Source organism: Pelmatolapia mariae, linkage group LG10_11 (genome assembly GCF_036321145.2).
Source record: "Pelmatolapia mariae isolate MD_Pm_ZW linkage group LG10_11, Pm_UMD_F_2, whole genome shotgun sequence".
NCBI lineage: Eukaryota > Metazoa > Chordata > Actinopteri > Cichliformes > Cichlidae > Pelmatolapia > Pelmatolapia mariae.
Genome location: NC_086236.1, coordinates 46,797,282 through 46,810,372, shown reverse-complemented (window position 1 = coordinate 46,810,372; position 13,091 = coordinate 46,797,282). Strand labels below are relative to the sequence as shown.

General features: G+C 40.5%; 1 protein-coding gene across 6 annotated transcripts in view; it reads right to left on the bottom strand.

Annotated features, from left to right (window-relative positions):
• Positions 1–13,091, bottom strand: part of LOC134636986 (triple functional domain protein) — a 105,941-nt gene that overhangs the window by 26,493 nt on the left and 66,357 nt on the right. For all 6 annotated transcript variants that reach the window (XM_063487285.2, XM_063487286.2, XM_063487282.1 and 3 more), the window contains 18 exons: positions 12,578–12,744; positions 9,345–9,464; positions 8,241–8,339; positions 8,056–8,148; positions 7,619–7,768; positions 6,624–6,738; positions 5,689–5,804; positions 4,204–4,326; positions 3,681–3,875; positions 3,259–3,374; positions 2,463–2,529; positions 2,049–2,158; positions 1,846–1,915; positions 1,593–1,682; positions 1,302–1,394; positions 1,107–1,218; positions 660–850; positions 119–220 (listed from right to left, as the gene is read on the bottom strand). In XM_063487285.2, the coding sequence (XP_063343355.1) occupies positions 119–220; positions 660–850; positions 1,107–1,218; positions 1,302–1,394; positions 1,593–1,682; positions 1,846–1,915; positions 2,049–2,158; positions 2,463–2,529; positions 3,259–3,374; positions 3,681–3,875; positions 4,204–4,326; positions 5,689–5,804; positions 6,624–6,738; positions 7,619–7,768; positions 8,056–8,148; positions 8,241–8,339; positions 9,345–9,464; positions 12,578–12,744 (2,129 nt within the window). The remainder of the gene's footprint in view (positions 1–118; positions 221–659; positions 851–1,106; positions 1,219–1,301; positions 1,395–1,592; positions 1,683–1,845; positions 1,916–2,048; positions 2,159–2,462; positions 2,530–3,258; positions 3,375–3,680; positions 3,876–4,203; positions 4,327–5,688; positions 5,805–6,623; positions 6,739–7,618; positions 7,769–8,055; positions 8,149–8,240; positions 8,340–9,344; positions 9,465–12,577; positions 12,745–13,091) is intronic.

Genomic DNA, 13,091 nt, shown 5'->3' with positions numbered 1-13,091 from the left:
GATATGTTATAATATTCAAGGCTTTCAGTAAATCTGCTGGTTAATCTTAAAATACTGTTAAAATAAATATGAATGCAATGACTCTTTCCATAACCCATTGAAGTCAACATCTTCATACCTTCAGAACAATCTTGTTGTCTGAGGTTGGGGTCCTCCCCAACCAGAGGGCAAACTTGCAAGGATCTCCCTCCACATGTTCTGTCACTCCAAGCTCTGACGTCTGATGAGATGAAAAATGTGCAAAAAAATTAGAGGAAATATAAAAATATCTGAGATCTACCATCCTACAGTTGCATTCTTCTGCTAAGTTTTTTAAGACTTCACATCTTTATCATTACTTCATATTATTTTTATATGCAGTTGTGTCAAATTTAGTCATATTCAGCGTTATGGCCAAGGTCACAGTGAATGGTACGATTTGAAAGAATTCCCTCGAGGTGTTCAAGAGATATCAAGTTCAAAATGGGAGTGGCTGACAAACAGGCTGACTCATAGAAGTAGGGGCAACTGAGAAGCATTCTGTCTCCAGCCACAACCGTTGCCATCACAGAGGCATAAAAATGATGTGATAACAGCCTTGTAACCCAGATAAAAACAACAGGTGTCTCGGAGGACCTGGCGTGGATCCACCCAGTACAGCCTGATAAAACAATTCTTACAAAGAGCTTGCTCTTGTAGAGGTATTTGCTGCGCCCATTGGAGTCTTTCACTTCTTTGCTGAAGACCAGAGACATCTCAAAGAGGAAGAGGTGTCGATCCCGACCCTTCCGGATCAGAGTCTTAGGATCCCAGACCTGGAAGGACTCCTGGAGTATCAGCTCTCCCTGGGAGTCAATGTTTCCATCAAATCCTGAGGTAGTGAAGGGAAAAGCAGGGAAGATTCACTTAAGGGTGCTTTCTTGTTTCTGCAGTAAATGCAAATATGTTTGTAGGAGGCAAGTTGAAATAATTTACTTCTGACTCACAGCTGAGTCAGAAATACAACTGACTATAAAAGTGAGCAACATATTTCGTTTTCTCTCAAAAAAGCGAAGTGACAGTTCAGTCACTGGCTACAGACAAGCAAAGAAAAACATACTAGCAGATGTACAGATATGTATACCCACCCTCCAGCATAGAGAGGTGCATGGCATCGTTGGCTCTCTTGGGGACACTGAGCATCACTTCCAGGCCATCCTTGATCTCCCCTTTTCCTTCCTCACAGCATGTTAACAGCTCCTACAGTGGAGCACACAAACGTGTCAATCCAGTGGCATTTAAATACAAAACTTTCTTAAGATTCATTTAAATGTATGCTCTACCTTTAGAAGCAACTGGTATTTTGTGATTCTTTGGACTGGCTTGATCAGGTAAGAGGAAATAGAGTTTGCGAGACGATGTCTTTGCTGGATTTCCTGTAAATTGAAAAAGGAAAGAGACACTTTTACAGGAAAGTGCTTCATTCATTCTAAATCATGCGGCACACAGAGGAACCTTGAGAGTTAAATTAATTATGATTCGAAGGGAGCCAATTTCAGATATAAAATGCAAATTTAGTATTTCTACTCCCTGAAGATGAACAGAAAAGATTAATGCTGTTGGTAATATCTTACATCAAAGTAGGGTCCAGCATGTTCCACGATGAGCTGAGTTGAATCTGGCTTGTTTTTACAGTAGTTCACATACATCTGAAACTTATCAGCCTTAGCAGGAAAAATAACAGCAGTATTTATTCACAAGAAATCCAGAGATGTGGATAAAACATAAACCTTTTTAGAAGAAATTGACTATTGTACTTTGCCATATTTTAGCATTTAACATAGTGTAGAAAGAAACAAATTACTAAGGTGCAAGTTTATCTCTTACCCAGGTTACAAAACAATGGCCGACATCTTCTGGAAGCTGCTCGTACTTTTCTAACTCCTTCAGGAAAATACTGTACAGAAAGAGGAAAAGGTAGAGGGTCAAATTTCTGTGGATTCAATGCACCTAACAATGATTTTTTTTTTAAAATCAACTGATATTGATGGTAAGGAAAACAAATTGTCACAAAATAATGCACTACTGACTTGTGATGAAACTCATAGAGGTCCTGCATGTTCCCAAAAATGATGTGTTCCTTGTTGACAATACCAGGAGGAATTTCCTCCACGCCGCTGGTCATTTCCCACAGGTAGGTCTGCACAGACACGCACGCCACAGAATAATTAATTCATCACCTAGACTTGTGTCTAGCTTGGAAAAAAAAAGTAAACTGGCAGTGTAACCAAATGGAAATCATTTTAAAGAAAAATATCGTCATTATTCAAGAACAAAGAATGAAATATGTAAAGTTTTATTTATATTGCACCTTTCAAGATAAACATCAAAGTGCTTTACAACGAAAAGAGTAAAAAATATGAACAAAAAGCTACCTATGAGAAAGTTTAAAAAGATGCGTTTTCAGCTGTTTAGTGAAGACTCGTGTCTGTTACAATACTTACATCCATACACTCTCGTAGGTCTCGTACATAGGCTTTCTCTGTTTGAATCAGCTCTGCCATTATAAATCTGAAACGATATAAATGTTGGGAAATACAGAAAGTGATGCACACGGCACACTGCTGTGACTGACAAAAATGCAAGTATATATAACTCAAAAACAAAAGGATTTCTGAAGAGATTAAAGACTGCAATTTAGATCAACACTTTAGAAGAAACGAAGAAGAACAAATTAAAGGATTTTATGAACAATTTATCCACAGATGTGCTTGTAAAACCTGTACCTTTTTGTTTCTTAAAGATGACTTCATGATGTCAATGAGTTAAACAAACCAATCGGTATGATAGAAGTAATCCATGTGTGTGTAAATATTACAAAAAATTGGTTAACAAGGAAAGACACATAGAACAGTGCTGCTCTATGTGGAAGCATTATAATTCCCCTTGCTTATAGCTGCTTATGAGTAGTTACAACAGATATTTTTTTACAGCATCAGCAACACAAAGTTGTGCCATTAAAGCTCATAACTCTATGTCGTTGTGCACTATAAACTGTTTTTGTACACACTTGAATGAATCTGAGGTAATCAGGATGATATTTACATGAAGTTTGGGTTATTTAACATGAATTTACACATTACTTAACAGTAAATAAAATGAAAGCTAACCTCAAGCTAGATATTGTCAACAGCACTGAAAATGCTGAAAATGTTTTGTTTTTATGTTAGCTGGAAATGATGTGCCTGAAACCTATGGCCCTGGAAATAAGCGGAAAATCAACCCGTCTGCTGCCCTTACTCTTTCCTTCGTGCTGATTTCCTCTTCTCCTCATTGAGTTCATGGGCAGCGTCCCGCAACTTGACCTCTGACCCTGGAGCACTGGCTGGAATGATGTCCAGTTGCAACTCTTTACTCTGAAAACACAGGAGCCAAGGGCTATTATGTGGTGCACAACAGGCCACATCAGTCACTCAGCAGTTCCACACACCAGTGGGTGATTTATCAGCAGTTAAACAAACAGGATTCAGTCCAGGTGTAGTTTTTTTGGGCTATATCAATGTTAATCCCATCAAGCACAAAATGATTTTTGAAAAGCTGAAAGTCGAAGTAAACGGTCATAATGCATAGTTATATCTCGCAAATACACATATATGCATGCAATTTCATTTTTAAAGTTGCTTGAAAGATCAGATATGGTGTTATCAGCGATGGGCACTCACGGCCTTGTTTGAGTCGGAAGAAATGCCAAGCGCTGATTCCAGGCAGGTTCGGTATTTGTCCATGCGGAGAGAGAAGTCCCTGTAGCGCTTGTCCACCGAGGACACCCATTTCTTTATTTCCGAGGCATGGGCGTGGCCCTTGTCACAAAACCCATCCGCCAGCTGGATCAACAGCTTTACCCGCTCTTTGGTTTGCTGTCAATAGAGAGGGAGGGGGCACAGAGTGGAGAGGGATGGCCATACAGAGGAAAGGTAGATGGCAGAGAAAAAGAGAGAGAGTGTTAGGAAACAGTGTGTTGCCTGATGGACACAATAGACTGCTCCCTAACATAATAACAGCGACACAGTAAAGAGGAAACAGGACAATATGCCGCCCTGGGAATGGGCCTCACAGCAGAGGGTGAGACTGTGCAAATATACACGCAACGCAACCAGTAAGTAGCAGGTAGGAAAAAAACTGCAAACAGGCTCGTCCTCCTTCTTTTATGGATAAATAAACAGACATAAATGTACACACACATACCTTTGCTGTGATCTGGAAATCTTCATGTTCCTTCAGTAGCTCCTGTGTGTGGTGAATGCTCGACCCGGTGGATGTGTGAGTGGACAGGTAAAACTCCCCAGTGTCATGGATCCACTCCAGGGCCTGAGGAAACAGCCAATCACAAATGAGTATGTATACAGTGAAGGGATTTTAGTTTAACACAGACTACCCAAATCTGAAGACCTAATACACTTAAAACTACAAAAAAATATAAAAATAAACCCTTAGTGTATTATGTAGTATGTAGAGTATTATGCAATATGTATATGTAAATTTAAACTAACAATAATTCTTGCGTTTAAACTGATTGTGGTCTCTCTGTAGTATTTTCTGCCATACAGATTGCCTCTAAGAATCCCTATAATTCCCTACGATCACATTCATGGAACTTCTGGATGAGGAAAGTTGACATCAGTATGACCTTGTGAAAATAACAAGACATGGAAATATTATGCATAATTTTATGTTTTTTGGTTTCCCTCCAGATCCAATCATTTAACACTTATTAAAATAATTAGCTAGTTCCTATATTTCTAGCATTCACTTTAAATATGTCCTATTTAATTTCTATCCTTATTAGTGTTTGCGTACTTTAAAACTGGGTCTGCCAGTGATACCTCCCAACCAGTGATGGCAGAACTGGTCCAGTCAAACTGTGAGACCAGAAACAAGCCCTGGGCCCTGGGGATAAAACCTGGACCAGCCTAGAATAGCCATGTCCTAGAAACACGCTGGATGTCATCTGGCTTTATTGGCTAAGAGAATTGGTCCGTGCATACACCCAAACACCACAAGAGGGAGCCAAGTAGCTTATATTAAACAACCTAAGGCATCCTAGTACAGGAAAATAGAGTGCAGATTCAAACTTGCTTTGGCTCTCTCATGTCATGTTTAAATAAAGCATTCCAGTTATGAGCTCAGTTTGTAGAGTGTAAGGGCATCCCACCTGCTACTGCAAACAATATTAACCAAACTTTTCTCAAAGTGAGACTTGTTTGAATGAGAAATATTGAGTGTTCTTTGGAACTTTGGTCTAGCTCAGTTCTCTTATTCTTCACAGAAAAGCTTCCCAAGGTTGGGTTGACATGTAGGGGGAAAAAAGAGTTGAAGAGATGCCTTGGAAATGCTTTCCAGTAACTGTAACCTTTATATGTCCTGTGCCACATAATGGTAGCCATCCTTAAGACATTTATACATATCACTGCCTGTTTGCAGCACTTCCAGTTGAATGTGCCATTATAAAGAAACACTAACTCATTGTTTAATTCAAAAAGAGAGACAAAACAAGATGGACGTTGCAGCTGCTCGCCAACAAAATGAATATGCTGATATACTCCCACTCCAAACACGAGGCTTATTTCTACTTCTCAGTCTGCAGTAAATCAAACACCACAATGCAGTTATCTGCTGAGCCTCATGATCAGATTGTGCTTATTCCCACTGCACATATAAACAAGCACACACCTGTTTGGCGCTGCGTTCAAACACTACATATTGCTGGCACTGGTCCAGTCTCCGCTTCCTCATGGTCCAGAAGTGAAGCACTCTGTTTTCTCTCTGCAGCAGCTCATTCAAGATATCTGATGAATCGACACAAGCATTTTGTTTATTTGAGTCAGTTACGAATTTCTGCTTAACACGCGAACAAACGCAGGGAAAAAAATTGAACGCATGAAATCAAAACTTCTCAGAATAATTAAAATGGTGCAAGGAAAGTTAAAAAAAAAAAACCTTTTCAACCATGGAATACATATCAGCTTCACACATCTGTTAATATTAATGTTTATGTTCGTGCATTTGTTATTTGCCTTACATGCAAAAGCACTGATGGATTTATGCCACTGTCAGCATAAACTCTAGTTTAGTGTAACACCTCTATGTCTCTCTTTGTGTCTGTATACGTGCAGTAATCAAAGAGAGGTGAGAAATTGCTATAACCCTCCCACAAATACTCAGGAAGAGGGCGATCTCCCCCAGACTGGGAATAGCAAAAGCCCATCACAGTCTTTTATCTTATTGCAAATTAGCAGCAGTGTTGCTGAGACAAAATGCTATTATGTAAATGTGTTTACTGCTTCAATAAACCTAGATGAGAGAACTGTGCAGCTGTAATTTTCAGTGAACACATCTATCACTGTGACTGCATGCATTCAGACTTGTTTTCTTTTGAAAGTGACATATGAAGGACCACTGCCCTGACTTTTATTTAAAAGCTCTGGGGAACTTCCCAATCAGACATGAAGAGATGTTAAGATGCCATCGAGTTAATGGCAATGAGTGCATGTCTGAAAGGGGCTTAGGTTTATACCAACTGTGTAAAAAACATTTGTAATGATTCCTGTAAACTGTAATAATGAGATCCAGAAACGATGACAGTTATCTCTGAGGTGTTTACTTACTCTTAACCTGAGTCTCTGGAGCTTTGACGTGGGACAGCATGCCAGGCATGTTGACGCTGTTTCTGTGTAGGTACTTCAAGAAAACATCAGCGTTGCGTCTGGCTAGCGTACAAGCCTGTAATTGTGCAGAAAGAACCCGAATGTTACTCAGCGGGTCAACACATTCATATCCTTATAATCAGAGGTTGCAATGAGAATTGGAACCCTAAGATCCAGGGTAGAAGCACAGCGGCGAGCATGCCTGTTTCACAAGCCCTAGACAGTACAACGTTGGACTTTTCCTTTTGCTACCAAATGTATTTATATTTGTCAAACATCACTTGTTGAGCAGTCTTTACCTTTGAAAATAGTCTCTCATCTTTCTCTCGTATCCTCTCTTTTGTACATCTTTCCCACACACATTAGCTCTTTTTTTCTCCCTGCAAGCATGGAAACTCTACCTTTAACTAACACGTGCTACTTCAAAAATGTAACTGCTAATACTCTCGCTCCTTTTCTGTCACGGTAGCTAGAGTGGGTGTCCTGGGTTACGTCTTTTGTCTGCCTTTTGAATGCTTCGTTCCACCAGATGAGCTGGAGGAGTTGGCTGGGAAGAGGGAAGTCTGGGCTTCTCTGCTTGGGGTGCTGCCTCTGTAACCCTGCCCCACATAAGTGGCAAAAAAATGGATGGCTTGATAGCTTAGATGCTGAAATACCAAGACCCCAACATTTACTGACGCTTGCGTACGCTTGACGAGGACAAAAAGTAAATAAAATGTGTGTAGACTGTGCAGATGGGATCAAGGCTAACATTACTTTCTCAGCAGTAGCAGCTGTTAGCAACAACAAGCGGCAGCACATTAACAATGAACTCACTTGATCTTATTTTGCATTAAACTGCCTGTCAGATTTAATTACTCTTTAAGTGAGTGTGCAGGAATGCCATTCTGGATCAGTCCAGGCCCCTAAAATGCTGACGTTTATTTTCCTATTTGCAATAAAATCATCATTCTCACCTTGAGGAAGGCCTCTTTCTGCTCCAGATGTTTGCTGATCATGGGAGTGACATGGTCTGATTCACTGTTAGGGCCCAGTTTATCAGCACCACCGCACCAGTCTTCTTCTCTCTTATACTCCTGCTCGAGGCTTTCTAGCACACTGCACACCTACGACACAGATGACACAGTGCAGTTTGTAAAAAAAACTGCTCTTCAGTAATCCACTCCTGGTCTACACTTTCATGCAACCTGTGCAAATTCAGGCTGCTGGAAGCAATTTTCTTATCCCAATGTAAATCTGCAGGCACTAACTTTGGGGACTGATGCTTACCAGGGAAAGAGAATGTTTGTAAACTTAAATTTATACTAAACTTACTCATACATTAAGATCAGATATTACTTTGGTGGCACCCACTCCCACACTCATATGCATTCACGTGCACAAACAATAATACCTGTTCAGAGGTCTTGTAGAAAGCCACAGAAGCATTAACCAGCTTAAGTCTGTCCTCCATCTTTAGCATCAGCTGCTGCCAGTGGTCTGCCACCTTCAAGTCAAACAAAATAAATCAGTTTACCATTACCAGCCACTGCACTGCCCGCACTATTTTCCCTCAGAGACAACACAAAGCAACAATACCTTTTCTGCACAGTCTCTGATCATATCCATGTCATAGTGGTTTGCCTGGAGTAGAGCCTCAGCTTTCTGCTGTACCTGCAGCGCGCTCTGATGGGTTTTCTGCACGCAGGGGAAGGGTGATATGAAAAACAATGAATTTCAGGCGGTACATGAATCTCTATATCACAACGATTGCTTTGAAAATTCGACCTCAGCTTCCTCTTGGCCCCACGGGGCACTTTGGTAGAGATCTGTGAACTGGGAAGCAACAAAGTAAAGGCAATATAAACAAAAGCTGTGTCTGATTATAGCTGTGTCATAAAGGCTGTCCTAGAGTGAGCATTTCGGAGAGGAAATGAGATCGAGGGTAACAAAAAAAACCAGTATCTGGTGATGTTTGAGTTAAAGTGCATAGCCTGAGAGTAAGGCTTTTGCTTCCTGCTGGACTCGGGGCAGTCGAGGATAAACAAAAGAAAAAAATTAAGGATATCTTGCTACCTTTGATAATATTTTTGTGGGATAAGTCTTAAGTCCGAAGCATCTGCTGTGTACAATTTAGAAAGATATTGCTTTTTTTCCCTTCACTAGTGCTGGGGTGGGAATCAGGGGTGTGCAGCATGTGTTAAACTTCCACTCTGACTTACACAACAATAAAAAACAATGTTCTTCTATGTGTGAATTGTCGCATGTATGTCAGCGTCGTAGAAGTAGGTCAGGCACAGGCCTGCATTAAAATGAACCAGTCTCAATAGAGTTCAAAGAAATGCACCCCGAATAATCAGGGGTAAAGAGGAGAAGGAAAATAAGGGGGAAAGGTAAAAGCAGCGAGAGAAGAAAGAGAGGGGTATAGATGCTGGTTATTCATAATTCCATTTCATGGCTGACTTGTGATCAGACGGAGAGGCCGTGTGCAGCGATATCAGCCTTAAAAAGAGTTTTAGAAAAGCAAAAGGTTGGAAGATGAAGGGCAAGAAAGCGACACGGGAGCAGAAGCGAGGGTGGAAAAGGCAACTAGACCTTTAAAAAATGAATCAAGGTAAACCTGGTGAAAGGGGGAAGGGCGGGGAATTAAGTTTTTACAAAAAACACAGAAGCAAAAAAATGACACAGCTGAGTTTCTTGTACCTCTATTGCATGTTGAAATTGTTCATGCTCCTTTTGCAGCTGTTCAGCCTCTTGTAACGAACTGGCTGTGATCAGACCTGCGTTCAGCATCGACTCACCATTACGGATCCAACCCAGCACCTACAGCACAACAGAAAGTGTATTTATTTATCTTCGAAAAGAGTGGGAGTAAATTTATTATGACATTTTAAAAACAACTGAAAAACAAAAAAAGTGGACTGGTCACTTATTTTTTCAGCTACTTCTCTATTCTGCTATATTTTACTGTTGGTACTCTGTGACAGAAATGCTCATTTCCAACTTTTAGATCTTGAAATTATACCCTGCGCACATTTCCCAAACCACCTACTCTACCCCGCCTTGCATACATGCTGCCTGCAGCACCCAAAAATCACATTTGCTTTTGTTTTTCGCTGGCCTAATTCTAGCCAAAGGTTAGTCTCTCGAAGACACCTCGCTCACTCTCTCTGACTCAGCATGCACGCCTGCTGAGTGGGTGGTAGCAGAACTGCAACTGAAGCGTGGCCAGAAAATTAATGACGCTACACAACACTGACACCTGTTTTTGAGAAGTTTTAACAGGGTCAGTGTTTCCATTGCACTTGCAACGACCTGAGGCGAGGCAGGTATGAGGTTAGCTTTTTAATCTCAGAGGAGCTGTGGGGACATGTGGCTTAACACAGATGTGTGAATGAACACTAAACCCTTTTATAATATAGCTCAATATTTTATCAAACCATGGCATAAAAACACAGCTTTATCTATTTACAATCCTTTTATTTTGTTTGAGCTCCCGCTTTTCTATTATAAGGCCTCCAGCAGACCTAATAAGAAACTACTTCTGGGTTTGGGTTAAAAAAACAAACACACAAACTGACACTGGTAAATTTAGCACAGCAATATTTAGAGATAGTTCAGCAGCATAAACACACAAGCTACAATTACAAGATTACTGTTGTTCCCGGCTTTACTGTAAAAGGGTGCAGTTAGAGGATTCAGAGCAGGGTGTGTAATAGCTAAGCTCCCCCGTGTACGAGAGTGGATGGCAAAAGCAGTTGAAGTGTATTTTACACCGGATTCCTGAAATAATACGCACTAACCACACTGACAATCTCCATCCCAATTCAGATTTTCTAGCTGAACATGAGCTGAATAAACAATCATCACGCTCTGTAAAAGAGCCGCACCTGCAGCAACCTTTCTCTATGAATGATGAGCAACTCCATTCAGTAACTGAATGAAAACTAACTCCATGCTAACACGCTATCATCATTCTGTCAGCTGTCGTATCATTGTGACGGCAGTGGGTTTGAAATGTTTTGACGCAGCCCTCTTCGAGTATCAATATCATTTTTTTTCCAGCAACCAAATTTTTTTCATTAGTTTTAGTTCAAGTTCAAGCCTAAGACTGTTGTTATTTGGCTGCATCACCACAATAAGAGTCCTTGTTCTGAAAATTGCCTCCGTGTTTGTTGATGTTTTGGTTTCAGATAGCAGCAGGAAAGATTGCTCCACATGATTGTCTTGCTGTAATTGTGTTCCACTACTGAATAGATACTGTTAGGGAATGACTAGATGACATGCAAAACAATAGGCAAAGCAAAGAAACCACATCTGTTTTTGTCTGGATTATTGGTTTTTCTTGTGTTTCTTTGTAATATTGCTGTTTATTCAAGTATTTGAACAAATAGGAATATATTTTTCTTAATGCTCTGTGCATTAAATGTACAATAAATTAGTGGACACTACACCGAATTTCAAAGTTGCTACTTTGATTGGACTTTTCTAGTTATATTGAAAGACGTTTGTGGGTAATATACAGTCATGAGAAAAACCATTAAAACAGATCATTATGGAGGGATTTTGGTTCATTCTTCTTTACAATCTTGTTTAAGTTCATTGAGGTTTGTTGGCATTCATTTTAGCACAGCTCTCTTAAAGTCCTACAGTCATTACAGCGCTGAGGTCTGGGCTCCGACTGTGTCGTTACAGCACAGGATTCAGCTCTTTTTCAGCCATTCTGTTGCAGATTTGCGGGTGTGCTCGGGATTATTGTTGCATCTTGAGATGTAGCTGAGACACGACGTCACATTTGACTCCTTTGGTGTACAGAGGAGTTCATTGCTGACAAAAGCATTCAGATTCATAACAAGCCCAAATTATTACTCCTCTACCACCGTGCATGATAGTAGGTATGAGGCGTTTGTACTCTGTGGTTTTCACCAAATGTGGCAAACAGCTCCACTTTGGTCTTGTCTGTCAAAAGGACATTATTCCAGAAGTCTTGTGGTTTGTTCAGATATAACTTAGCAAACCTAAGCTGCGCTGCCATTTTGTTTTCAAAGAGAGGAGGCTTTCTCCTCGCAACTCTTCCAAACAAGCCATACTTGTTCAGTCTTTTTCTAATCGTACTGTTATGAACTTTAACATGCTCACTGAGCCTTTTATAGTCTAAGATAAGACCTGAACGCTGAAAACCAGCAAACTGCTAAAACGTCTGCTTTTATAGAGGTGCTCACACTTGCTGATAACAGTTAATCAAGTGCATTTGATTAGCAGCAACTGGCTCCCACTTGCACTTTTAATTCCTAAGGAAGCAAAGTGTACTTCATTTTTCACAGCACTCTTGTGAGAAAATCTCTATCCGTCATAATGCCATGCACCTGGACAGATCAAAGTGGAGTCAAAGAAATTCATATTTAGTATTCTGATGAAAATTTAATGATGGATCAATTATTGCACTGCAAACTAAATTTGCTCATTACTGAATATTTTTGGGAGAAGCAGAATGAATACAGTTAAGAACGAGTGAGAGAGACAGAGAGAAATTGTTGACACAGGATGAGTCATCTACCCATGGTCATGTACAGACAGAACATAGTATGTGTTAAAAGGCCGCACTATCACTCTCTGCTGCAGATTCTCAGTATGTTAGCAATGAAGTATCCGAACAGATTTCCATTCAGCAGCGTGACTACAGGAAAAAAGAAGCCTCATGTGAATATTCATGTGAGACTATATGTATGGGACGCGTATATGCAGTTCATAATATATAAATATGTTATGAGTTACCAGATGTCAGAAAACAGTTTCAGGCTTTGTGAGTATAATGCAGTCATTGTTCTTTTTCTAGCTTTTTTCTGCGTTGCTTTTAGTGAGCTTTTGAAACCCAAGTTAAACCTTAATCACTGCTTTAGTGTTGCATCTTTGTCTCCCCTGAGTCACATACATACCTGTTTGACTTCAGCCTGCAGATGCCTTAACTGGACACACTGCTCCAAGTGTCTCCTGTGCTGTTCTGCGGCGAGATCCAACTCCTGCTGCTTCTCGTGGAGAAACTCCAGCAGGTCCTGAACCCGTGTGGCCATGTCCACATCTCGGTCGCATAACAGCTCCACACCTGCAGAAAGTGGACATTCTGTTGTGTTACCAACACTGAAAAAGGTTTTCTAATATAATCAGGATGGTTATACTATACATCACTATATTTCCCAGCATCCATACAACAGCAGCAGCCACAGCTGGATGGCTTCCTATTTTTACACTCTACAAATTATTCATGGAAGGCATGAGCAGAGGAATAAGCTGGGAAATGACAATGTAGCAAAGGTTTGGCCTACCAGAAGTCAAATAAGGGACTGAGCTCCCGAGGGTATTTTAGCCCATGCAGAATTTCCCCTAACGACTGGCACTGGGTCGCCCCCTTGAATAAATACTGAAGGTTTAAGTGTATTTATATTCCCTCAC